General features: G+C 41.1%; 1 protein-coding gene across 1 annotated transcript; it reads right to left on the bottom strand.

Annotated features, from left to right (window-relative positions):
• Nucleotides 1–25: 25 nt before the first annotated feature.
• Nucleotides 26–27,029, bottom strand: SSU72 (SSU72 homolog, RNA polymerase II CTD phosphatase). Its single transcript, XM_083802374.1, has 5 exons — nt 26,863–27,029; nt 20,166–20,309; nt 4,052–4,191; nt 2,174–2,292; nt 26–1,130 (listed from the first exon to the last, which is right to left on the bottom strand). The coding sequence occupies exons 1-5, from the start codon at nt 26,940–26,942 to the stop codon at nt 1,029–1,031; spliced, it is 585 nt and encodes a 194-aa protein (XP_083658500.1). The 5' UTR covers nt 26,943–27,029; the 3' UTR covers nt 26–1,028.
• Nucleotides 27,030–27,545: the final 516 nt, after the last annotated feature.

The raw sequence follows: 27,545 nt of genomic DNA, 5'->3' as shown, positions 1-27,545 counted from the left end.
TGTATATACATACTCATTTTCTGGATTGTGAGCTGTGACAAACACGTTTATTATTGCTGTATGTGCAGAGAATATTTCCATTCAAAAGATATTTCAGTTAACAGAAAGCTTTCAACCATTTCTATTAACTTTGCCATTTCTCCCCCTCTTCCTTATAGAAGACATATATACAATTGGGCCCCGACTGCTGTAGTTACAGCCTCACAGTCTTATTTCAATCTCACATACGATAATTCCAAAGCAATTGAGATGCGAAAAGATCTACTGGCATTGCCCTAATTCATGTAGAGAAAGCAGTTCACTTTGGTTCAACACAGGATCAAAAATCACTATGAGTTGCCCACATATGCAGCTTCTCTGAACAAGGGACAGAGTCCAGGTCTTCGATTCCCATCGGGATCTTCTTGCTGTCAACACCCTCTCCAAGACAAGTTGGATGAATGAGCATTCTTGTGCTACTTCAGATACTTTGCGTCTTACCTCACGAGAGCAGTCACAATTAGCTTCTATTTTGAAAACAGACAAACTTGCAGGTTTTTATTTTTATTGGATGCTTCCAATTTTATATCTAATAATATACAGATACTCATTTTTCATTGTTCCATTCATATCTTCACATAGTTCAGCCATTCTGTCACATTAAAATAAAAAAAAAGCACAACTGAAATAAAATAAATTTGTAAGCTGGAAAAATACATTATAAACTTATATTCAAGAAACATTCTCTTTATAATTAAAAGCCTACTTGTAACAATTTAAGTAGGATTTAAAGAAAATCTTGATTTTCATTTTTAAATAGGTGGCCTTTGTGTATACTTTTAATCATTTCATATGTACAATTCAACCAGTATCTCTGCCTACCTGTGACAGAATACCTGAAATGAAACAAACAAAACAAAAAAAAAAATGAAAAGGAGTCTTTAACAAAAAAAAAAATCAATATTCTTTTTCCAGGAAAATACAGTATAATCAGAACTTTAAACACATGCTTCTCTCATTTGTATTAAGGCCTAAGAGACAGATGTGCTTTAATAAAAGCAGACAGTATGAAGAAAAGTCCTTCCACTTTTCTCTTCGAATTCCTGTAACAGCTCATCTATTTCATTTTCCATGTCTTCTGTGTGCTGTATCTAAAAGAGAAAAAAATGCTAAGTAACTGGACTCCAAGGATACGATGCAGTTTAGAGAACAGTAACGATTCAGTGTTTTTGGCTTACTGTGAAGCCTAAATCAGCAGGCTGTACCAAGCCGTGCAGCACTGGGTGCTTTATTGAGATTCCCAGCATTCCCAAACGGACATATATTCTGCATCGTGTTCATCTGCACATCCTTCCTTCTCCAACCCACTGAACTGGCACTGAACTAGTACTTTGTTGAGTAGGCAACATCCATCCTCACTAGATAACAAATGGAAGCTTCAGAATAGCTGCAAGCACACTGAACAGATGGCTAAAATTCAAGTCCCTTGAACCCTCAGAGGATTTTTGGATCTGGAAAGGATGCAAGTATTCGGGACCAGAATAGATCACACAGTCTGGAGTAAAAAAAAAGTCTGTTGCCACACTGGAATAGGTGAGCTAATCAGCTTGCACGTTGTGAAAGGACACAGAGCCTTTCTGTTCTCTTGACAGTTACGTCAACTGTTTTAAGCTCAGCTTATTTCAGCATTATTTCAAGGGTTAGGGCCAAGAACATTGAAGGTGGAAGACAGAAGGCACCAGATTTTTTCCACATCATACACACAACAGGGTGGTACTATGAAATACACCTACACAGGATGCTTTTCAAGTATACCGTGATTCACAATGCAACTCTGATGTTTAAATCCTACATATTACAACTGCCTTTGAAATAGACATTTGTGCTATAAACAAATGTTTTGAGGATGGGCTCAACAAGTGTAATGGTTATGTGAAGTGCTCTGTGATGCTGCTTTTCATGGCAGCTAACAATTCATTAGTTTTGGACACACACTGTCTACTTTGGAAATCATGAACTCCATTCCAGTTGCACAACAGCTCCGTAAATAACCATGAGAATTTGGAAACTTAATTCTGTTGACATGGGTTTTACTTGAAACGATTTCTGCAATATGCAGCGCCTTTAAGGAGAGCTAAACAACCCCCAAGCCCCGTGCAGTCAGCTGGGTCCCAAACGAGCCCTCTCTACTTACACACTGGCAGAGCTCACAGATAAGGAAAGCACCCAGGGTTGCCTCCTCATGGTTATCCTGAATGTCCACATTGATCACGTGTACTGGCTGACACGTCTCCTGCTCTCTGGAATTTAAATCTAGTTGGAAACAAAACACACAACAGCAAAATTTCGGGTGGAATGATTTCACGTTTTACACAGCATTCATAAGAAAACAGTTTTATTATTTTCTGTATACATAGAACCAGTGAATAGTATAGTCCCTCTTTTCAGAAGGGGAAGGTGGATTTGGGGAACAAAAGAATTCAATTTTGTGGAAGGGCTGTGATGGTTTATTAGCCTTGGTCAAGAGAAATTACCGCTCACCTTCGGCTGGCAGTCTTTAAAACCGAAGATTTTCAAAAGTCGAGAATGATTTTAGGCTTCCTCACCTGAAGAGTTTTAATTGCCTGTTTTTCAGAAAGCACTGTGCATCCAAACACTGAAAATTAAACTGCAAAGTGAACTCCTCGAAGTTAAGCACTGCCAATTGTTTTAGAAAATTCTAGCTTTAACATGCTCCACTTATGGGTGGAAAAGGAAAAAATAAAGCATCCTTTTCCTATTAATACACCCATGTGTTATTGTTATGCCTCTCTAACAAAACCTTCCCATTACACACACTTTTTTAAGCTACAAGTTGCTCTTTCCTAACCCTGCTCTGCAAGTTTAGCTTGGCAAAGCCTGCTGAGGACTCCATTTTGAAGTTTCACCTTTCTAACCAAGAGCCATTTGGTAGCACTCAAGCTTTCTTCCTTTAACGCTGCTTGTAATTGACCAATTATCATAACGTGACGGAGGCACAAGCAGAAAGCTAGCAAGTGGCTGCCCTTCGCCTCATATCCTTGTAACTCAAAACACTCTCATAAAACAGGGTGAAAGCTGTTTTCCACGTGAGACATGCTGAACTGACTGAAGAACCATCCATTCAACTCGCAGGGCAGCGGCTCTCAAAACTTACCGATACGTTTCAAACACTTCACTTAGATATTCAGAGCCCTTAATTGCTCAGCTTGCAGAAGCTCAAATGTTTGTGTGCGTGACATGCCCACTGACGACTGAAAAGGTACGCAACGGCCTTTTACGTTATGTATAATACTGTTTGCTGGTCTTTGAATGTAAAGGAAACACCCCAAACCTTACATAAGCCCGTATCCAGCATTTCCAGCAGCAGGGTGCCAGCCCAGGAGCTGAAACCCCACGACTCTGAGCTCCCATCAGCTTGCTGTGCATTATTTGTGACCATGCAGAACAGCCAATGCACAACATGAGATCCTGGCATATCTCGCTGACTCATTTAAGGGCAAAGCTGTAGCACGTTAGCAGAGAACTAATCGTGTTCAAGAATAGCTTCTCCAGCTTCATAGGAAGTATTTATTATGGGCAAACTGCTTGGTAGGTCACAGGAAGTATTCCTCAGGGAAGAAGGGAAGCTGCACAGCGAAGATAGCTTAGACTGTTTCTCCATCAACCCATAGTGGTAAAAAAAAAAAAAAAAAGCTCATCACATACAACTTGGTCATCTTCTAGATCCATGAGCATTTTCAAAGCAAACATGTACTTGAGTTTCTCCAAACGCTTGTTATTTCAAAACGCTTGTTATAGCGATTTCAAATTGCTATACGTACACATCCTGCGTAGCTGCCAGAACTAGCATCTTTGAGAAATATGTACTCAGCTGTCACTTCTCTGCTACGTACAGCCCATGGCAATGCACTGGGAGCTCCTCTCCCTGCTGGTGCTCCAGCAAGAGCAGTCAGAGCAGACAGATGTTTCCAGATCTGTGAAGGTCTTTGGGGGTGTGGGTGTGTGGGGTAGAGAAGAACTCAAAGTTAAGTTATCAGCTCAAGGTCCTTACCTTCTACTACTTGATCATAGACTCTTTCTTCACACGTAAGAATCAAATCAAAAACGTCTTTGCAGTTCTGGAATCTCTCTGGTCGTGGCTTGATTCTCTTATTTCTGTCCAACATATGTAAAATCCCATTCTGTGTGTATCTGAAGTTGTTTGAGTTAAGTATCTTTAAGAAAAGTCACGTTTTTGAGCAAATGACCAGTACAAGGTAAACTATTACAGTATCTTTAAAATCTGTTTGCAAATACAAAGATCGGTGACCACTAAACAGATCCCTGTTTGACCCCAAGAAGGACAATTCAGGCAGCTACTGGGTTTCAGACAACTCAGTACAATGGCAGAGACAGCTTCACAAGGCCCTCATTAGGTCTGGGTTCCTCAGAAGGACAACTTCCCTTGGGTAACTGCTTTTATACCCGTAATGCTTAGAGCACACAGACATGGCCATTTGCTAAGTGCCCTACATCCACCTGAGTCACTGCCCCTTTCGGCCTCTGTCCCGTAAGTTATACAGGGCTCCTGGTGCCAGCTGCACGCCTGCATGAAGCTGCAACCTGAACTCAGCCCCGCAGGTTTATACAACTGAGCTTCCGAAGGAAATTAAATAAACCAGTGGAGCATCATCCCTTTCAGAACATCCCCAGACAGAAACAGGAACGAAGAAAACCACCGACGTTACTGCTGCCAGCACTTCAGTCACCGGGTGAAACAGATTCGTTACGCTGCTTGGTAGCTCAATTTACGCGGGTACAGTAGCTTTGAGACCCAAATTTACAGCCCACATTCCCCTTTCAGACAGGATACACTAATCCCCTGCCCACACTAACCCTGTCCTCTCAGCTGTCTGGGATACACGGTTTCATCAGGAGCACGCTCGCATACATCTGCTCGGTTCATTAATAGCAAACTCCTCCTGAAGACAGTTTTATGGGCAGATTAGGAATACTGGGGAAGGTTTGAATTAAAAGAGCATGGAAATCGATGCATCTCTTCCTTGCTTTGAAGCACCGGCTATTTTTAGCCATCCGAGTACATGTTTTTAAATTAAAATAGCAGTAAGGGTAACAGTCTATAATTTCTTGAGATAACAGAAGGATTCTGAGCAGAAAAAAAAAAATCCATCATTAATAGTATGTAAGGTACCATCTTGGCTTATTTCCATTTTGAAAAGGTCACATACTTGGCAGGTTGTCTTCATTCTTTTTGCAATACAATCCTGATCTTGTAACGAGAGACTGGCAACTTTCTGTCCACCTTTTTCCAGGTGCCCCCAGTACCCCCGGTTCTCTTGCTCAGGCAGCCAGGTCTATGCCACTAATCTACGTGCTTCAAGGTGTTCTTGAAGAGCGTTCAAGCCAACAGCCTCCAGAGCTTTTAACTCTCCCAAGTTTTTAAGCTATATTAAAATCTAAATTCTTCTTTCTACCCAAGTAAGAGACCTTATATGGGAAAAATATTCAGTTCTTATGTAGCTGCAGCATCCCACTAGCTGCTTGACTGAAGAAAATTTCCATTTTGAATTACAAATTGAACGATACTTCATCACAAATATATATATAAGCAACTCTATCAGTCAGTCGGCTGACTTCTGCTGTGTCTTTTTTTCAGGGCTCTCCCAAACCTTTTACCATCGTTCCTTCCCAAAAGACTTCTCCCTGTGTAACTGCGCTTTATAGCCCAAAGCTATCTGAAGCAGCTCTTGTACACCAGAGCCCACATCTTCACAGCATCCCTGTAAAATCTCCTTGGGTCTGTCATGCTTGGAGAAAATCCACTACGCCAGACCTCTGGTGATGTGCAAAGCACAAAAACGACTGTAACAGCCATTTTCAGAACACTTGTAAACATCCCGCTGCACTGCTTGGTTTGGAGTTCGACAGCGAGCCCCTTCTGGGCTCTCTAATCTCTATTTCTACATCATGCAGTTGAAGGAAGAATTCACAACACCTTACACTCTTCTCCTGGTTCTTTTTTTTTTCCCCTCCATTTCTAGGATGAAACGTTGCTGGCATCTGTCCCCTAGCTTTCCTGAGCATGGAGACAGAATTACGCATATTCAAAAAACCCACACAGTCAAGCTTTCTGCTTCACACAAGCTTTCCACTGCCAACTTGCAGCTACATTTTTTGAGGGTCTATGTGCCTATAAAAGGAGATTGAAATAAACTGTTAAGATTCAGGACGCTTTCATACTTGGTCGTCTGAAATCTTTTTCACCTGGACAAAGCCAGCGTGCCATCATCCTGTCGGCAAGCTGCCCCGAGCTGCAGGACTGTTTTCAATGCATAATCTTAGCCCAGATTTGTTCTCATCATGAGCTCAGGTGAACTCAAGAGATATTACACCTCATTAAAGGTCTCTACTGCCAGATGTTCAGCCATGAAGTCAGACTTGGCTCATTCCAGCAGATTTCAACTCCATGCTTCCTATTCTCTGCACCTCTGCTGTCCCCTTTCAGCACTCCCTTCTTCAGAAGGTACTCACAAAACTCTCTCCTGGCTTTCAGTGCTGTTCTCTGGCCACAGCAACCTTACCGCTACCATGCTCAGAAAGTTAAAGCATTTATATATTTACCTAAGGGGTCATCACCCACTGCAAACCATCAGTAAATATCACGTTTTTGCAATGAGTCTAATTCAGATACTACCTTTATTGGAGTAACTATGCTAAGTGGATCCACAAAGTATTGAAATTTGTGCATAACAAATCACTCCTAGAAAAACTTGATATGAAGAGACGTTGCAACACAAGGTGTGCCTAGACATACGGAGCACTGCTGCTCATTCTTGAAGAGATAGCTAGAAACTGCCATCTCTACGGTTACCGACTCTGCGTTCCCTCCATTTACTTCAGGATGTCCCATAATAACGTATTGATATATATATATATATATACAAAATATAAACGTGTTTAGAACAACCTCCTAAGTCTTTCAACAGCTCCTGCCACCCAAATTTAAAATCCCCCCACCACAGACAGCAGAAATGCCTCCTCCCACCCCCCGGGTAGGTCGCTGCCCATCCTTTCCCACTCAGTTCATCAGTCAGCTTCTCACTCAGGACCCAAACTGTACTTTTAGCTGTGTAATACTATCATATATATATTGATATAGAAGAGAAACTAGCTATTTTCCTTAACTACTAGTAATATTCAAAAGAACATTTCCAGCAAGTAGACTTTTAGTTCTGCATTTGCAGGGGGGGCTGAAACTAGATGATCTTTAAGGTCCCTTTCAACCCAGGCCATTCTATGATATGATTCTATTTTCCCACCTTCCACTGTTGCACTGTCCTTCTCAAGTAATTGCTTGAGGTCCACTTGGCAAATTTGAGTAAGTCTTGCTAAAAGCTGTGAACAGGAGCTTTTGTTAAGTGGAACTGGGATACAGAAGAACATCCACAGAATAAAGCAGATAATCCTGGAGAGCAGAAGTGTTTTCTTGTTTAATAAACTCTCACAATTATTTTCACACATTGACTATGACTAGTTTAGTTCCTAGCTCTCACCTTCCCGAACTACAATGTTTACACTATTTCATAAAAGCTATACTGAGGTTAAAATTAAGAGAAGATTCCCATATGACAATACTTTTTTCCACTGTTACATACACCACTCCCACACTGCAAGATACCCGTGACTGCACTGCCTTCACACATGTCCACTTCCAGTTTTGCTGATAGTGTTTCTTGTGTAATTGAATAGCACGGCAATGTTTTTGATGGTTACCTGACTGCAGAATTCAATATAATGTAGACTGCTGTTTTTGTTAGGAAATTGGATCTTTACAAGCCTGAAAGATATTCTTCTCTATAATTTCACAAGTACTATTGTTAGAAATCCATTTTAAAAAATAGGGGGAAAAACACACATGTAGCTTCAAGATCTTCTCCTTAAGATTGTATGATGACTGCCTATGCTGGAGGTCAGCTGGGCGAAACATCTTTAAGTTGAACAGCAGTGGCAAAAAATTCTCCCATGGATGCTAGATGTTATTCAGGTACTATGAAGCTTAAGGGAAAAGTGAGGGGCAGGGGGAAAAACTTTAGGCAATCCTTTTGCATAACTGCACTATCCCCTAACTAGGTTTCCCAGGGTTGGTCTGTATGTTTGTTAAGTGTTAAAGCTGCACTGAATATGCTCATGAAGTCAGGCAAATATCACCCAGGGTGTCGTTAAGTGATTCAGATGCTAGTGCTATCTCACCATCTATGCATGTGAATAATGTAGTTATTCCTCTGCACAGCCATCTTTGAGAAACACAGTTATTCCAAGTTCTATTTAGGAAGCTAACTTGTTAGGAACCTAAAGATGGTCTTTAGAAAAACATGTATGTCTGTCCACGAAGAATTAAAGGAAGTCTAGGCATGCTCTTCTTTACAATGAAACATCATGGACCTTCTCTGCAGGGTAGACAGGACAGTATTTTTTTCCAAAGTAGTTCCTGAATAAAATATGGCGTATTACCTGAAGAACTAGATATTGGGATTAATTCCCCTGATACATCAATGTTTAAGTGGACTGCCAGCACCTGAAAGAGTAATGAATCATCTAAATTAAAATAACTTACTGCATCAAATTGGACTTTTCGTTAACAGTAATTTTCTCCCCCCATTAAATATGAAGAGCCATCTACATGTCACACCTAACCCAGCTCGGACCTGCTATCGCTTCCAGACATCATTTTTTTATGGTGAATACACTTCCCAGGTAGAACCACAAGAGGACAGCAAGAGGAAAGAAACCTCAGAAATAAGACAAGATTACAATAAAGTACTGGCTACAGCTTGAGCTTTTTTTTTTTTAAACCACCAAACAAGCTTAAGGAAAATTATGTAAAAAAAAGTTTTATTTGCATTAAATAAAAACAGATACTCTTGTTAGAGAACAAAGCATATAGCAAGATACAGGGCACAGAAAGCAACTAGACTGCACAGAAATTACTGTGGATTATGTTTAGAGAACCTGCACTTGAGGCTGACAAAAAAAGCAACAGATTAGCAAAGGAAAAAACAGGAAGTTTTGATAAATCCCAAGATCGGACAGTTAAAGGTTAGAAGAAGTACACCGCAAAACAGCAGACACATTCAGTGTCTGCCAGAGCACAAGATCACTGCTTATTTTCTCAGAGCAGTAAGAATCAAGAACAGCTATCAACTTCAATGAGAATAGATCTAATTACTGGCAAATTGGTTTAGTTTTGCTTTTCCCCCCTCCAGTACCTATCTATGATGATGGGGCCTCCACTTAACATCTCAGTTTTGTGATAAAACAAGACTGCAATATTGTGAATGAGAAATTCAGGAGAACAGAATGGGCTGAATGGGAGACGGACACAGCCAGATGAGTTGTGTCTTCCATTAAACTGTTTTGCAGAGCTCAGTGTCCAGCTGGAGTCAGAAGGATCTATTAATTCAGCAGGGAAACTTCAGCAGCAGTTCAACCTCAGAGCTTGATATTCAGAGAAGGACAGACAGGAATGATCATCTCAGGCCACCTAAGTTGCGTGTTTATAAGAAATGTGCACTTCAGAATTGTAAAATATCACCTGGATACCAAGCACCATGTAAGAAGCATGAGCAGCAAAATTAACTGCCACGCCTAGTTCTTTACACTAAGATGTTTCAGCATATTATGCTGTGTTTTAAGCCAAAGGCTCGTTTCATTTCTTACCACTGTTGCTGAATAGGGCTTAGTTCTTGTGGTGGTAATCACTGCATGCGGACAACAGACTTTCAAGAAATATTTCTCATACCGTAAGAGGAAGCTTGGATGAACTTAATCATGCAGGTCTACAAGGTTGTAAGTAAACATCTACATCTCAGGTCATCAAGGCAGAAAGTCTTCCCTAATGATCAGTGAAAAGGAATCGGTTGCATCTGCTGCCTGGTTATTCTGTTTTAATTCTTCCACTCTCCATGAAAAAACATCCTTTGAAATATCCCTATCCTCCCCTCGGTATAAGGGCAGCCAAGCAGGTCGCATCAAGACACCTCGTCTGCAGATGACTAATCTGAGATGAGATACCCAATACACTGACTTGTTTAAGTTAAAATCTTGTATGGATGAAAAGAACCAGAAAAGAATTCACTAAGTTTCATCTTAACTTCTAGACGAAACTGAAAATGAAGTCGGCAAGTAGTATAACCTGAATATTCTGGAGTATATAAATTAATTATATAGTCATCTAAAATAGAGACCAATCTATTAAACATAATTAGGTAAATTCAATTTGCTAAAATGCATACACGCTCTTCAGGAAAAAAATGTCTTTAAAGTAATGGCTGACGTCCAAAGCTTCTACATCTTCAAACAAATCTGACACGCCAATTATTCATTTTCATGCAGCTGTCACTATACTCAAACACTGCAATTCTTCTCTGTGAAAAATAGCAGTGGAGCAGAGTAAGTCTCTAACACCAGCACAAATGGCATTTGCAAGTCTCTTTTCTATGTAATCTCAATTTAATTAATTAGTAACTGTATTGTAAACAGAACATACCTTGTGCTTCATCCTGCTTGGCAAAATGCTGACGGGGAACAACTGCCCACCCTTCTTCCACCTGCAGTTGTCACTTCCTTTTGCAGGGAACACAACACTAAAAAGGGCACCAGCGCTATGAATTCTGCTTTCCAGGCAGCTGTGGTTATCGCTGCAACAACTGTCTATGTTCTGTATCTGGAGCGTGATTTGCCTTTCATTTGGAATGAAAACTGTGCCTTTTTAGTACAAATTGGAGATCGTTCACAAGCCTTTTGTGGTACTGTGCAACTTATAGTCCTAACGCTGAAAATATGACATCCTAAAATATCACAAAGCTACCAAGTTGGGTTAAGTAACATTTCTTGTAATGTTTGTGCCTGCATGAATGACTTGCAAAGGACCAAATATGAAATGTCACTTGCTTTTTATTGCTAAGGCCAACAATGTAGCATTTCTAAACTGTAAGCTACAAATAAAATCCAGCTGAGCAAGCTCACAGCGGTTGGTCCATAACCAACAGTAGCTGGTCCAACAACAACAGGCTCGGCATGCTCATTCCCTAAGTCTGGTTGAGCCCTAAAGCTGAGGGCTGCATGCCCACACTTCTCTGAGAGAAGCCAAGATCTTTAGTTTAGCCTACAGCTGAAGTGCCAGACAGTGACTTGTCAGTGCTGAAAAGCTGAAACTTCATTTGAGGATGAAACTGGACAGAAATAAGCTGTCAAAAGGGAAAAGAAAGGAAGCAATGGTAAAGTCCAAAGAGCTGGAGAAGGGGGTATGATGGACATACTGGAGGGACTATCAGAAAGGTGAGAATATCAAAGACAGAATGCAAGATGACTTCAAAGATGTGGCATTTCTGACTATGCCAAACACTTGGCCACGTACTGCATTCAGTGAGTATTCCACATGGAGATTAATTTCAATTGCAATAATCTAAAAGAGTGTCTGTCATCTCAGCAAGATACCTCAAACTGCTAGCAGGTCCACCAGGTGACAGGGACAGGTAACAAAGGATTGTAGAAATCAACAGCAGGACCAGCAGGCAAGCTAAAGAAAAACACCAGAGGGTACTCAGGTATTGCACATTCCTTTGGATGCTCCTCTCAGGCATAGAAACTTGCGCCAGATTTCAAAAGACGAATGTCAGGAGATGGGGGGAAGCAGGAAGTATTCTGAAGTAGCTGTACAGGCAAAAAGGTTTGTCAGAAAAATATTAGTCATTCCAGTAAATGTCTCAGAGAAACAGGGTCTGCAACAACTGTTCTCAAATTACTTTCCATTGTTGTACTACTCTGTACTGTAGAACTCAAAGTTAATTTTCAACTAGAGTTATAGTTGGAACTCAGACAAAGCAAAACAAGTATTGCAAATCTTATGTAAATTAAGCTATTTTGCTTCACTTATTTGGGAAAGCTGAGAACGCATTCATAAAGACAGCAGGGCCACTTTTAAAGAGCAGCCTGCAGAGCAAGAAACATGCCGGATGAGATCCACAGTGTGTTCCTTAGCACAACACTGCAAACAGGACACTGAAGTACAGGGGGATGTGGTTAATCCACAGCCTGATTAACAACTGGTTTTGCAAAGCTCACACACACACACACAACTTGTGTTCCTTGGGGAAACACTTCTCACAGTAAGTCCTCCTCACGCTGGTCCCGAAGTCTGTTCTCACATCAGATTCCCAAGGTATTCACACCGCCAATTCTGTCACTGGGCAGCAACAACGCTGACTGAGCTTTTCTTCCCCCCTCTTCTGTAACTTCAACTGTTGGTTTGGCTCCAAGTTTCTAGGTGTTTCAGCAAAGGTAGAAGCTGTGATTCAATTAGACAGAGCTGCTGAACTTGGGGCTAGAGTAATAACCCATGCTGGAAGCAAGAGAATGCTAACTTTGCCTAAATGGAAATAGATGTGATGCACATCTAGAGGCTCAACCATCTGAAGAGGTGGCAGACACTAAGATTAAGCAGAAAATCCTGCAAGATAAAATGCTCTGGCAAAGTCATCCACACCTTTAGTTACAAAAGGTAAGAATAAAGAGCAAGAACGGGTATTAACTTGTTTGCAAATTTTGTTCTGAAGACAGAGCAATGGAAATATGCCTTCAGTTCTTCTGTTGAATATTCTAACCATCTGTCTGCACATCCAAAAAAAATGCCATAAACATCCCAGAAGCCAGGCACAGTAATTCTACTGTCTTGCAATTAACACTGGTTGAAGAAGTTACAGGCACTCCCCTGAAGATGGAGATTGTTCTGGAAGCAATATAAAGAACAAAGACTGTATAAGCATTCCCTACATTGACAGAGAAAGCTTTGCGTTCATCTGAAATAAACTCTTCTAGGCAGGAAACAGCAGCCTGCTGTCACTTCTGTCCCAGACGAAACAGCCGAGCTAGGACCAAACAAAGCTATGCTCGTTTTTCTGGGCAGACAGCTGGCAAGGTTCATCAACTACAGACGACAGAAGGACCGAGTGGGATTTAGGCCAGTGCCCAAGAGTAGAAGCAGCAACTTTTTATATGTAAGTTTAAATAACAGTAAGACTACCATCTTCGTAGGGAGTTAAGAACAAAGAAAGCCTGTGCTAAGACACTGGTTATAGGAAGAGCAAACAATATGAACGCTTCGCTGCATTCCTGTGTGATATCAAAAGCAGCAGCCAACACACTGGGAGAAAAATTCGATCTGCTTATGAGGCAAATCATCTCTAAGTAATGCTAGTCATGCATGGTGCACTCAGGAGGCCAGCAGGTGGTAGGGACCGAGACCTTCAGGTAGCCCTGTTTTTCATGTCCATCCAAAGGTGGTTTCTCAGATTCAAATCCCACCTTTCCTTCCAAGAACGCCCAACAGACTTAAAATGCTTACGTTCATTAGCAGAGCTCATACATTATGACTGAAACACAGTCAAGGAAAATTACTCAAATGCTATATGGATTTTAAAATACTCGTCAGCCTCAGACAGGATTCTTTGGATGACCTGTTCAGAACCAACACTGGTTAAGGAAACAAACCTTCTGAAGATTCTAGCTAGAAGACAGGTAGGATGGCAGAGGAAGTTTTATGTGCTGAGAAACATTTCCTATTAGGCTGGTATCCGTCGTTCCTCCAATGTCCTAGAACTTCAAATACAGAGGGAAGTATATCTAAATAAGTATTTTATATTTTTTGCATGTCTAATAGTTTCAAATAATATTTTTTTTTGATGTGGATGAAACTAGAATTAACAGCAGTTTCTTCAGAAGCCAAACTAAGAAATACTGAAAACTGCTGCCTTTCAAAGGCTAGGGATTTTGTGAAAAGTGTTTTTGTCTTAAGATCCTTCGCGGAGAAAAAGGTATTGGAGCTCAGCTTATGGTCAAAAGTGTACAGAGCTGCAGAAACACACCTCATAGAAGACTGTTCAAATCCAGTTTAAGCGCTGCTTTCCATCCTCATCCTTTCCGTTTCACTAAGTATTTTGTACTTAAAGTACTTTGAAGGATGTTAAGAAAGAAAATGAGACTTACGCTGTGTTGAGGAGAAGTTTGCCACGCAACAGGCTGTGATTTCGGCCATACAGCAACTAGCCCACTGACCACGGGAACCCAGCTCAGAACAGCAGCTGACAGCTGTTAATCAGCTCCAAATCCAGGAAGAAAACCAAATGAAAACATGAAATAAATATATGCGTGAAGAGCTTACCAGAAGTGGAATTTAAGTTACTCTTGAAAAAAGGAATCAGCACGGGTGAGCTATACGTGGCCTCAACAAGCACGAAGCTCAAGAGTCCTCCTGCGTGCCCATGGTAACTTCCCCCGTTAAGCAACTCAAGGTTGCTTTGTACAGCCTCCAGAAAAGCGGTGCCATATAAATTCTCCATAAATTAGGACAGTTCACTGATCCAGAAATATCAGGAATTACTGCTCAATTGTTACGGATTCTAGAGCTTTTGCTGTAAGTGGCAGAAGTCTCTGCAACAAACAAACAATATTCAAAAGAGAACGGACAAGTGCTTTAGAGCAAGCTATTCCTGTCACCGGCAGCTTTTCTTCTAGCAACTTTTCTCCACTTCTTCAGGCCATGAATGCTCTGGGCCTCAGAATCATGGCTCTTCACCACACAACACCAGAGCGTTAACAGCAAGGCTGGAAAATACAACTTGGCTACAAACCAGAAATCAAGAGGAACAGAATTTATGAAGTCTCAAATCTTTTCAGCAAATGACAACCCAAGCAGTAAGACCTGAAACAGATTTTGATGACATATTGGAAAATTACTGCCTCCTTTGCCATTCTGTGCTGCACCTTTCATTTTCATTGCAAATTTCTTACGGCAGCTATAATCTGGTTCTACTTGCTTTGTTAATGAGAAAACCAACAGGCAAAGTGCTATGACCTCATTTCATACAAAAAGGATCTTATTCCTGGTACCGCTGCACTATAATCATCTATTCCCGGCTTATGCTTTTTTCCCTGAAAAAGCAGACGTTAATTTGAGCTCTAAAAATGAAAGAAATTAAGACGTGGATAAATTCAGAACTTCCTGGGACATCAACTATTTGATAACCATGTACCATTTAAATTGTAAGATTTACATGTTTAAAAACATGAACTATTTTTGCCTTTCAGGGTGCAAGAGGGAAATCAAACTATCTTAGGTAAGGAAGAGCAGCAACTTTAAGTGCATCAGCCATCCATCACTGTCCAAGAACACGAAGCTAGTGCTTTGCAAAAGCACTCGAACTCTTAAACTTACCCCTTAAACTCATGGTAATTTGCTCTTTGCTTCTAAAGGTTTGTTTTAGTGCTGTTCCGCATTTACAACTCAGTAGTGTATTTCTGCTGTACAATAATCAGAAGTTTGCTTTGAATTTCTTAAGTAGCTGTTTCCATGCAGCAAGTGTCCAAGATTTTTAAGCTTTACAATCCCAAACCTATGCACCAGGTATCTTGCAGCATAGTTACAGCTGATGCCTTTAATTCCTCTAGGCAGCTTCTACATTTCGCTGATTACTGCTGTTCTCCTTAAGGCACGTAAATCTGAAGGTGTAAATTGTGCATCCCAACTCATATACAATTAATGCACAAACACCATTAAAAATACTTTACAGACTACTGAAAGCTAAGGGACTTTTTATGATTTACTATAAAGTTCTTGCTACAGCTCACAGGAAGGATGTTTTGCAACAAGCCCCTCATCAAGCACACAGGAGGCAGTTGAAGACCAACTCCAACCCCAGACTAAGCCCTCCCTGAGTTCTACCTTCCCACACAGGCCAGCAAGAGCTTGTTAACCCTACCAATGCTGATGCACAGGTCCTCTTTCCTGTTATCTCCAGGCCAGGGCTTATTAGCTCAGATGCAGCGACACTTTAGCACTACTATGAGACGTCTGAGCTATAGCACACGTGCATCCCACAGGCAGGGAGCACATGCACATGAGCTCTCAGCCACTTGCAGATCAGCTTGCACAAAACTAGTTCTTCACGCTGAATATTGGCCTAAGTATGTCCTCTTAAGAGAAAGACTATTTAATGGAAAGGATCACCATTTCCCAATATTTAAGTATTCTTGTCTTTACAGTTCAGGAAAGTTGAACGTTAGTTTCCATACTAGCTATTTTTCAAGCTACAAACTTATCACTTGTGAGTGGCTGAAGTGAATACCCAAGTAATAATGCATGGACAGCATTCAACCACAGAATCACAAAAAAACAGACTACTACCAGACAAAATAAGACTTCTCCAAGTAGTTAAAAAAAAAAAAAAGCTGTTCAAGAACAAGAATTCTCAGAACCTGACTAGGCAAATGCAGGAATTCTAAAGGACTAAGTCCAAGGCTGTAACAAATGGACTCTGTTATCCTCCTGAGCATGATATGCCACACCTAACTGGAAAAGGCAGCCTGGACTGGCTGCATACTTAGAGATTATTGTCTTAAGAAGCTAATGAACTACCTTTTCAACTTTAGTCCCCAATTTAAAAAGAGAGTCCATCCTTCAGACTGACTAGAGAATGACTGGAAGGCCTTGCTCCAACAAGCAGTTCTGTTTCTTGCTTTGAACAGACCCCAACACTACACTGGACACGCAATATTACAGCAGTTAGGTTATCAGTTCTGTGGTTGATGCCAAATAACTTTCCGATACAGCTGTTAAAGACTGCACAAGGAACTGCTTCCCTTCCAGTACTGGCATTAAGGGAGAGCAGAAGAAACCTCCCAGACAAGATGACGTTCAGTACTACAATACTGTCCCGCTGTATTTCACTCCAAGAGAGAAGATTCAGTTTATCTGCAGGAAAAGCCTAGTAATGTCTGACTAAGACTTTAGTCAGGATCTTACTTCATTGCCACCCTCCAGAGAAAAAAATTATTCCTCAGTATATCCTCACCACTCCCAGATGCCCCTCTTGTCAGCTAGTCACGGTCCTCTTTCTGTCCTCTTCGCAGGCACAGGCGATAGCGTCTCAAGTGGGACTGAAACATTTTGGGCAAGGCACAGAACCCTGCTCCTGCACAGTCCTACAGTGACACCGATTTAGTTCAGTAATACACTTCTGTTGGTCTTCCTTCTCTTCTGTCAGGAAATTGGTACTTCAGCTTTGTACATCTGGACCCTGTGAAGATCTCGTGCATGCTAGAATCTGCTTCAGCTTTTTTCTGATTTTTCCCCTATTCAGGACTGCCCATGTTTGCCCCAAAGCCTCCGCATTTTCCTCTACTGACATTCTAGCACAATGCATCTTACCCGTTAAGACAGCAGAGAGCAAGACAGATGAAGAACTGTGGGATAAACCAGGAGTAAGGGTCAGCCACAGGGAGACCACAATGCCATAATATTTGCTGGCAAAGCGGTCTGTATGACAGTAAGAATTATTTCCACTTGTTCTGAATGGGAAGGGTACTATAAACAAAACAGAAAATACATCAGCAATAGCACACAAAAAAGGGATGGCCATCCAGCTTAGAGAGTTCAAAAAGAACTAAATCTCAGTCAATTACATTATCACAATTATTTTTCTCAGAAGAGAATGCCTATACCTTTAACTAAGATGCACCAACCCAGCTTCTGTTCATTTCTGAAACATCTTCCTTTCTGCCTCAAGCAAACCTTTAGGAATGTCTTGATTCTCTTTTTTTTTTTTTCCCCTCCTAATTTGATATCACATAACTAGGGAGCTAAAACTGGAATCCTATCTACGTATTTAGCAAGCAGGTTAAATTAAAAGTCAAGAACAAAAATAGCAGGAAACAGAGTAGCAGGCCACACTTTTAAGTAGAGGTATGCTGCCTAGAAATCCTAATTAAAATAAATACGTATCTTTGGAAATAACTAGGTTTCTTCCGTCTAAGGGCCACAGATATATCAGTGTTGAGAAAAGGAAAGAAACAGTCGATCATGGAGTTAATTAATATTGATAAAGAATTTGGGAATGGCTGCTGTCAAATTTTGGTCAAGTTTCTATTTGAACAGTCCCTATCCCTGGGCAAATGTGCAACAGCAATTGCTGTTGTAATTTTATTTTTTTTTTAATTTCATCTTATTGATTTCACTTGATTGCAAACTCACCAATTTTCCTTTTTTTTTTTGTCTCTCAAGTCACAATCATATAATTAGAACCAAGTCCTTAAGTCCCTTCACACAGCTGTACGTGGCAAGTAATTATACTGGCCTATTTTTGAGATGCCCATTTGCACATGCAAATTCAAGGAACTGTAACAATACTACCCACACATAATCCTGCAGAGGTACCCCAGACACTGGCCCTGTCTCCTACAGATTAGTAGCAGAACCCTCTACTGTTCTCCTAGAACAAAAAGTGGTATTTTTAAGAAGCACCCAAGAACTACACTCAGAACAGCCTTAAGTAGTTTTGTTGCAGCCCTCTATTAGGGCTCAGGGAACTTAAATACAATGTTCTAAAAATGCAAGGGTAGAAGTGGATATTTGTTTTAACTACTAACCTTTAAACTGCTCTGGACTGCTTTCATTTTGTACATACTGTAACCACCACTGTAGGTATTCAACTGAGCACGGATGTCTGCCTGGCTCCATCAGTCCCTTACCCCTTTGCTTCTGAAATTCAGCATACGCCTTCAAGGTACGTGAGCTTGTGCTCTGTATTTCACTAATTAACAGCAATGAAGGTGCTTTTAGGCTCTGCAGAGTGTTTTTGATAGTTCTGCTCTCCCTCCTTTTCTCAAGTGACTACTTTTCACTCATTTTTTACCTCACTCTGACCGACGTCCATCACTGCAGAAGCACATTTCTGGTTGAGATTAAAGCCTTCTGAAACAAGATGTCATTTCCTTGGCTGGTCAAGCGAGAACATGCCAAGTCACTTGCAGCCACAATTTCACTGAGTATCTGGTGTCCATAATGCACCGGATCCCTGCTGGCCTACAGAACTGGAGGAAGGAAATCATTCCCAGCTGAGGCAGCACTGGATGCTGAGCGCTCGCATTTCTTGTGTCCCATCACTGGAATATGGGAACAAGCTGACAGATCTCACCAAGATACTTTCCAAACACCTGGAACGGCTCTAGGTGACAGTCATCTCCACTGAGCTGACGAATGCAAGGCTGGGGAACAGGACAAGCTGAATCATATGAACAACACGTCGTCTTGTTTCCCCCATCAATTACACCCAAAGCCCCTCAGAAGAGCAGGCCCCCACCCCCTACAGCAGGCAATGTTTGCATGCCCATCACCTCTATCATGAAAAATCTTCTGCCACTAAAGAGCGCAAAAACTGCTCTGTTACAAATTATAAGACTCATTTCTGGAATACTTCATTTTAAAGGATTCTCTATTTTTAAGAAGAAATTCTTACTGAATTCTATACTGAATATCTTTTTTAGGGTAAATTCTCTCTTTCGCACTTAACATTTAAAAAGAAAAAAAATCAGATCCCTTGCTGAGAAAGAAGTACCTAGAATGAGTACCCTGATTTTGCAAAAAAAAAAAAGTGGGTTTTCTTAATGAATGAAAAATCAACTTCAAATACAGATGTTCTAAAATCATGCAGAATCATGAATTATGTCAAGCTAAGTAGTGTGCATAACTGTGATCACCTCTGCTCTCCAGGATTAATTCTGTTATTGTGCTTTCCTATGTCCTTTCTTTAAAATATACTACGCACATTTTTTTGGGTGCACTGCTCAAATCACGTATCAAGAAGCTCTCAGTGAGAAGAGTGAGTTCTTTAATGAAAGGTATCCTCTCTCCCAGAGAAAGTATACTGTAAGCCTTACCTGTCAGTTTGTCTGAGCTAAATACAATTTTAATCTTGAGGTGGCAGCTGTTGTCATATCCGTTATCAGGAACAGTCTTTGCACTGGGAAAGTACGATCCACAGTGCAGTGGAGGTTAACGGACAATCTGTGATAGGATTAATGTGCTTTCAATCAAGAGGTAAATGTGTTAACATACTTCAAAAGAGCATTCTGAATGCGTGCATTGTAACTCAATAGCGATTTACAAAGGAGCATTAGAGGCCCTTTGTAAAAAACCTGCTGTGAACTTAAAACATTTTAAGTTTGCCAGTCAAGCAACTATGTATTCCTAATGCATAATGCCAAATAATGAATTACACCTTTCAAGGAGAACCATATTGGATTTTTTTAAAAAGGCCATGCCACAGGGATACAGTTCTTTGTCTTTCCTAAGCAGATCATTGTACATCTGATCATATGTTGTTTTGAAATCATAAACATTTGGCTTGTCCGGTGCTGGTCCTGGCAGTTTCACGTGAGTCCCTGTTCCAAAGGATCGGACACTGAATCCTCGTTTGCTGAAAGACAGTGGGGAAGGGGAGAGAAGAGGCAATTAGACTGGGTGGATTTTAAACAATGAAGTGCAATCAGCCAAATCACAAACAAACAGTCCAAACATATTTCAACTAACAGTTAAACTAAGGTCACAACGTTCTTAGATTTACAGCGCAAAAGAGTTGCAGATGGAAGTTTGAAGAGCAGCAGCACACATCTTTTAACCTACATAAATGTCACACACACAAAAAAAAACCTCCATCTGACATCAGGTAACTAGTATCACACAAACTGCTTTCTGGTACCTGGCATTGCCAAAAAGCTAACAGAAATGATGCAATGATTTCAGAGTTTTATTTTCTCCTTTCCCCCTCCCCAAAGATGCACATTAAAACAGAGAGGCAAAGCCATTGGGCCTCGGACCATCGCAAAAAAGAAATACTCATTTGGGACTATAGCCAAAAGGAACAGAGCCCTCATATATACTGAAGGTTTTTAACAAAGTCAATTAAATACAGCTAAAACTTCGCTGTGAGCGGGTCACCAAACATGCTTTGAAAGATCTGTGATTTACCTAATACCGAGAGAAAAGACATCCCAGACATATCTATACTGACAACCATCCCCTTCATTCTTTTTCAGAACTTGGTCATCTGAACATGGAGAAAGGTGATTCACATGGACTTGAGGTGTACTGCTGTAGCGCATAACAAAGCGAACTCCAACTCACTGCCCACTTCTCTAAACCCGCTAATTGTTTTGTAGCACAGGAAAGAAAAGGGACCCAAGAGTATTCCACTAGCATAGCACAGAATCAGTGCAAAACGCAAGGAGAAATAAATAACCAATAAAAGAAAAAAGAGTTAGACCGGACTTCCAAGACAACTTCACTTCAGTTCTGTTTCATCTGACGGGAAATTTTCTTCCAGAAGTATTTTTCTACTTTTGCTTTACTAGAGAAAACACGATGCAGACAACGACGTTATCTGTACCGTGACATTCACCGTGCAAGTCTTGTTTGAGAAAATCCTCACTTGTTACTGGAAAACCTCAGGGCAGAGACCCAAAGCACACATTTCCTTGCAGTTACAATTAAGACTCATAAACCGTTTCTGAAAGGCTGCCCTCATTTTATACTAATTTTTCTTAGAATTACTATACGCAGTGTTCCAGACATCGTGTTTCTGTTGTGCTTTCACACATTTTGGATCTGTAACACGCTCTGTTCACTCTTAGGCAATACAATACAGGCAGAGATGTTTTTGTCTTGATATAAGGAAGTAACAATACCACCTGGCCAATACTTATGTATTCTGCTCAAGCTGCTGGGTTAACTATTTTATTTCCCACATTTCATCGCCAAACCTCTACCGTGATGTAAGTAGCGCAGTACAAGCATTTGGGTGCTTGGCCTTTCCCTCAAGTGGGCTGAAAAAATCTTGCTGTGCAATTACTTTTACAGAAGCGGAACACATACCCTGCTGGCTTGCATCTAAAACTTGCGAGTAAGCCTAGAATAGCTTCATTCCGTTCTTAGGAAGAATTACTTGTTTGATTATTTAAATTTTTAAAAAAGGAGGCAGAAACCTGTTTGTCTTTAGGGGCAACACCGTTATGTTTTTTCCAGTTAACCTAAATACACTAGATTTAATTTCAATAAACCCTTGAGTAATAATAGGGATTGCAATACATTTTGTCAGATAACCCAGACGAGATTGCTTTCTGGTGGTCTAATGGTCAAAGCTACGTGGTAAAACAGTCACTATTAGCCAGAAGGCTGAAATATTTAACTTTAGAATACACAGCTTCTGAAACATGTCATGATCACGGATTAATCTCAGTTTTTTTGTTGTTTTGTTTTAAAAAAGGACCCACACTTGCAGGTTCAATGATTTATCAGAGTCTGAATTAAAGAAAACCAAGACATCTGCAGCCTTCTGAGAAGAGCGACCAGAAGGCTGCGAGCCACTGCAAGGGTCCCAGGTGCCCATTTTGAGCAAACGATGACTCACACTTTAACTCCTCGGTCTTCGCACACAAGATAGCAGAATTCAGTAGGAGACACCCATTCAAATTGCTTGTTTGTCTTAAAAGTACAATTCCTTCCACAAAAGTGACTCATAACTGCACTTGTGGTTATTTTCCCTGCCATCCTTCCAGCCCTGAGTTTTTATTCTACTGCCTCTACTGGACATGAAGAGTCATCGCATTTATGGACAAAACTGCAGCGGCTGAACTATTAATTTTTTCGAATTGCTCTTCTTCCAGATATATCATCCTTCTTCTTCCCTGCCTAACGTCTATCACTTGAAGCTATTTTGGCAAAGTAGCTTGGGAACACCTAATGAAAAATAGTGAACTTCAGCACCTTGCACTTCCTGTCTTCTTTCTTCTTCTCCCACACAAAGCAGTAATGCTACAATGGAAAAGTATTTTCTTCTATGTTTTCCTCCTGAATTTTAATTTTTTACTTTAGTTTTTTTCTCTGAAATAGGTCTGGTTAGGTCACGCACATTAGAAAGCCCACCTTCAGCTGTGAGAAACATCCTTGAAGTTTGTGTAATTTCATATAGATCAAAACAGAAGCGTTCACTGCAGTTTCACAAATCAAAAATTTGTGGTTCGACACCCAGGACCCACTGCAAAATACTTCCTCGAGTAGCTGGAACGCACACCTCACCCGGGGCAGTTTCATGCTTTGACATCAGCAGTTGCCAAGGTACAGTTTTACATTAGTTATGCATTAGGTGTACTGTTAGGAAATATCTGGAAGATGTTTCACCATACTTCTTGCAGCAGTGGGGGACAGGACTGCTTTTGTTAAGCAGCTGGGCAGATCCAGTTTAGTGAGTCAAGTATCTGCTATTATGTGGCACGGCCTTTTAACAAGGAGTATTTTCTATGAGACCATTTATATCTAAGATCCTTTGCCTAGAAAAACTACAGAGAAAATGGAAAAAAAGAACTTCATCTTTACCATTAATAGTAGAGGGTAAACATATACTAATATACTAACTCGGTGATCTTGAATACTAAATATTGAAAGTGAATGCAAAAAACTGCAGCACCACTGCAGGCAGTAGCAGTAAAGTTTCTCAGGGGACAAATTAGTTTTAATACAAACTAGCTTTAATACAAACCTTCCACAACATGTAGCAAGAGAATAATTAGCAGTGTCCTCCTCCTACATCACTTCAAAAATATCTTATGCCATTCAACCAATTAAAAAGAAAAAAATCACACACTTGAACAGCGGGCATGAAAGCACTGTTAACTGATTTTGATTACAAAAATCTTCAAAATATTAACTTGTTGCACTGCAACATGTAATTTACTTATCAGCAATAAACTGTCAGATGAAAGTGCTATGTTAAAAAACACTTCCTCCTTTCTTAAGGATTTAATAAGACAATTCCAGATATCTTAAATTAAGCAGCGCAGGTTTCAATACCCATTTGGCAGCAGTTAGCTGCTGACAGATGTCAGCAGAGAAGCTATGACTGAGCTACTTAAGTAAACTGCAAGGGTGTAACTTAAGTTCTTTTACTTAGTCAATGTTGAAATACAAATCATAATGTTAACATGTAACTTAGGCTTTGGATACTGGGGTTTCGATTTTTAAGCTTTTACTGCCACTAAGATACCTCATGTTCACATTCTCAAGTTCTTAGCACACTCCATTTCCTAAAAACAAAGAGGAACACAAATATCCGAGAAGTCTGCGTTGCCAGAACAGGACCGCAGAGAGAAAGAACTGAGGGGGCTGAGATAGGATGCTTGTACCATAAGCGCCTGAAAATACAAAGTTGCTAGAGCACCTTCTATGCACTGGAAGAATTTGAAAGGATAATTTTCTTTTAAATGCCAAATAAACCTACACAAATGGATACGTGGAAGTTGCTGTGTAACACGGCTTGTCAGTAAGTGTAACCCTTCTACCTTCCTCTTTGGTGTTTCAAGGAGAGCCATGGCCTAAATCTATGCATCCTATGGCAAAAAAGATGCAAGTCATATTTGTAAAAGCAAGAAGTGTAGGATGAGTAAGATTTGACCTACAGAAACCCAGTTTGATAACTTTTAAGGAAGGATTGCATCTCTCTGCATAGTCCTCTGCCTTGCCTCTTTTCCCTTTGCTTTAATGTCTCAGTGTAAACCATTGGTGATGGTAGCTATTCTATCAACAAGCTTCAAGGGCTTCTGTTGGGAGATTGGAACAATAACAAAAATATGTAGAAACTGGTCATTAAAAAGAAAATACAGAAAAATACTATAAAGCAAACAAAGTAGTGCTGAAGCAAGATAACACTGGTTAGATGTCATTATATCTTTGTTGTATTGCGAACAATCAAACATTTGCCTTCCAGAGACACAAGTGGCAGCACAGAGACACCAGGCACAGGAAGGATGAGTAAGAAATTTAGGTTGCCAAGTCAGAATCGTGCAAGCCCTTTGGAATGAACTACTGCAATTTAAAAGGAAAAAAAGTAATTCTTATTATCTGGTTAAGTAAAAAAAAAACACTGAAGTGTACAAAGTATGTACTACAATTTTTTTTCCTCATGTTCAAGAAGAGAACAGCAGGATAATATAAAACATAAGTACATTAAGACGTTAAACTCTGTTTAAACCACTTCATAATTTCATGCATTAGACAGGATAAACAACTAAAAGGGAACATAAAAGCAAGAAGTGATAGACTGCAGTGTGTCTGAGAGCCTACTATGTTAATCATTTCATTTGGATGTGCTATATAGAGAACTAAATATGTATGTAAATACACAAATGCATCAGGGTTTTAAATTCAGATATATCTGTAAGAATCTTTTTTGTTGTAGAAGGAAGTAGAATACAGTTAAGTTCAAGTTTTAGTAGGCATTCGGTAGGCCTAACATTTGGAAAGTGAAATAAGCTTGCCTTACAGATATTTTTCTCTATAAGTTGAAGACTGAAATAAGCACAATTACTGAGAACACTTTTACATGAAAGACTTGGCTTAAATAAAGCCTGTAGTTCATGAGAACACTGAGTGGACTAGCAAAGTTAATTCTGAAACCTGACCTACAACATTATAAACATTAAAAAAAAACTGTGATAACCATGTCAAAAATATTTTTATTTTGATATGTTTCCTAGCAAAAATATTTTCAAGAAAAAAGCCTACTGCTATCTTGAGCCACACATTGCAAAACTTTGTTTATGAATGTTGATGTAGATGTTCCAACACCGATGGCTGGACTCCAGATTTTTGTTTTCAAACAGTCACCTGTGGTTCCGTAGTGTTTGTGCCCGTTCAAGTTTCATAATCCCTTAACAAAATACTTTGAAGTTATAATACCTCACTTTCTATGCTTTAAACATTTCTTCCGGACTGTTTTTCCTCTTTTGGTCACATGTTTTTTTCCAAAGTGCAGTGCCACATACAGCAGGACAGCCTGGCAAAATGGACTAGCTTTGATCCAACGCAAACTGTTTCTGAAGCTTACAGGCAAGCAATCATTCTCCTTGCAGGGACTAGTTATATCTTTGGAACAGCATCAGCAGTTCAGCTCTATTTTGCCAGCTATGCTATTCCAAATTACATAAGATGCTGCTGCTTACAAACCTTTACAAAATAACTACTTTTTTTTTTTTTAAATAAAATCCTAAGGGAGAAGAAACTTTCAAAAAGAACATCAGTCACAACGGAAGTGATTTATTTCTTCTGCAAAAACAGAGGGGAAGAAGAAGGCTGGATATTAGAAGTAAATTTAATCCCCACCCCAAGCGCTCCGGTTTTGGTTAACACTCAGTTCCAGCGTTATAACTAGCAGAAAACCCACAGAAAAGCAGCAGCCCTTCCCCACCCCAGCTCAAAGCACGTACTGGTCCCATCGTGTTTGGAGGAGCGCCTCAGGTAACATCTGACGCCAAGTTTAAGCATTTGCTGCATCAGATGCTTACAGTAAGATGGCTGCCAGACCAGATGTTCCTATTATTTGGTCCTTTCACGTCTTTTTTCCCTGTTTTAGTTAAAATGTAAAGCGCAATTTACACTTCGTTGTTTGACTCGCTGTGCTAGTGATGTGCCTCATCTCGTGTGGATGCTGACTTTGCCTAGTTTTAACCGAAAAAGAAGACTTTATCACGGTGCTCAGGGAGGGTTCAGGCCCACGGTTCCCGGCAGATCAGGTCCCTCCTGCCTGTCCACCCGTGTCACCGCCTCCCTCTCCCATCTCCCCTTCTGCCTTCAGCCAAACTGGAAGCACTTGCAGGGCTGAAGAAAGGGACCCTCACAGCCTCAGCATCACTTCACGCTCTGAACCAAGCACCATTTAGCCAAATACTTCACCCGGTGTTCCTGCAAAGGGAAAGCACTCCCTGTCAGTGCCTACAGCGGCTCCAATCTTCACGCTCGTTATTTAAAAAATAAAACGACGTTAAAAAGAGGCAGCTGAGCGTTAAAACGCCGAGCCCCGGGGGCTGTCGGCCGCGTTTCGCAGCGCTGGACGCGGAGCTCCGTTGTGCGCCGACCGGTGCAGGCCCCTCGGCCCCGGGCCCGCGGGGAAGGAGGCGGGCGGGCGGGCAGGCCCCGGTTACCTGAGGATGTTGTGCGCCTCCATGCTGCGGTTCTGGTTGCTGGAGCACACGACGGCCACGCGGAGCGGCGAGGACGGCATGGCGGCGATGGCGGCGCGGCCCGGCCCGGCCCGGCCCCGGCGGCGGCTCCTCGCACAAAATGGCGGCCGCGGCGCGGCGGGGGGCGGGGCCCGTGCGTGTCGCCGGGTGGGGCCGGCGCCTGCCACGGAGAGGAGGGCAGGGCAGCGCCGGGCACGGAGGAGGGGAGAGCGCGATGTGGAGGACTCGGCCCCTTGTTTAACGCACACAATTTCCACTCAGACCGCGGGGACTGGGATTAGGGAGCGACGGGGAGGGATCCCCCAGCGCTCCGTTTGGGTTAGTGACGTGATTCCCGGCGCTGTTCCACACGGAACGCCTCGGTTGCTGCCCCTCCTTTTTCCTTCTCTTTAATTCCAGTTTTATGTGGTACACAAACGTGGGGAGCTACGCTTCCTGCAGGTAGCTCACATCAGGAGCCGCGGCTTCCGATAAGTTCCGAGCCTGAGCCTTTATTTCCTTGACACCGGACTCCAAGATAAAAGCTCTCAAGAACTTTTTAAGATAAGGGTAGGGAATAAGGTTAGGATAAGGTTGTGGCCATATAACATCAACTGACCTCGTTTGTAATTCATCAGGTGTCTCATCTTCGCTTCCTGCTCCTC

Source organism: Anser anser (assembly GCF_964211835.1).
Source record: "Anser anser genome assembly, chromosome: 17".
Classification (NCBI taxonomy): domain Eukaryota; kingdom Metazoa; phylum Chordata; class Aves; order Anseriformes; family Anatidae; genus Anser; species Anser anser.
This window is presented reverse-complemented; position numbering and strand designations above follow the sequence as displayed.

What these genes read in the sequence shown, in the direction of transcription:
- SSU72 (XM_083802374.1), bottom strand. Translation starts at nt 26,942, where the DNA reads ATGCCGTCCTCGCCGCTCCGCGTGGCCGTCGTGTGCTCCAGCAACCAG. An exon ending in GAGGCGCACAACATCCTCAG is followed by an intron (nt 20,310 to 26,862) that starts GTAACCGGGGCC and finishes ACTGTCTTTCAG; the next exon opens with CAAACGAGGATTCAGTGTCC. An exon ending in TCTGTGAGCTCTGCCAGTGT is followed by an intron (nt 1,131 to 2,173) that starts GTAAGTAGAGAG and finishes TTTCTCTTTTAG; the next exon opens with ATACAGCACACAGAAGACAT.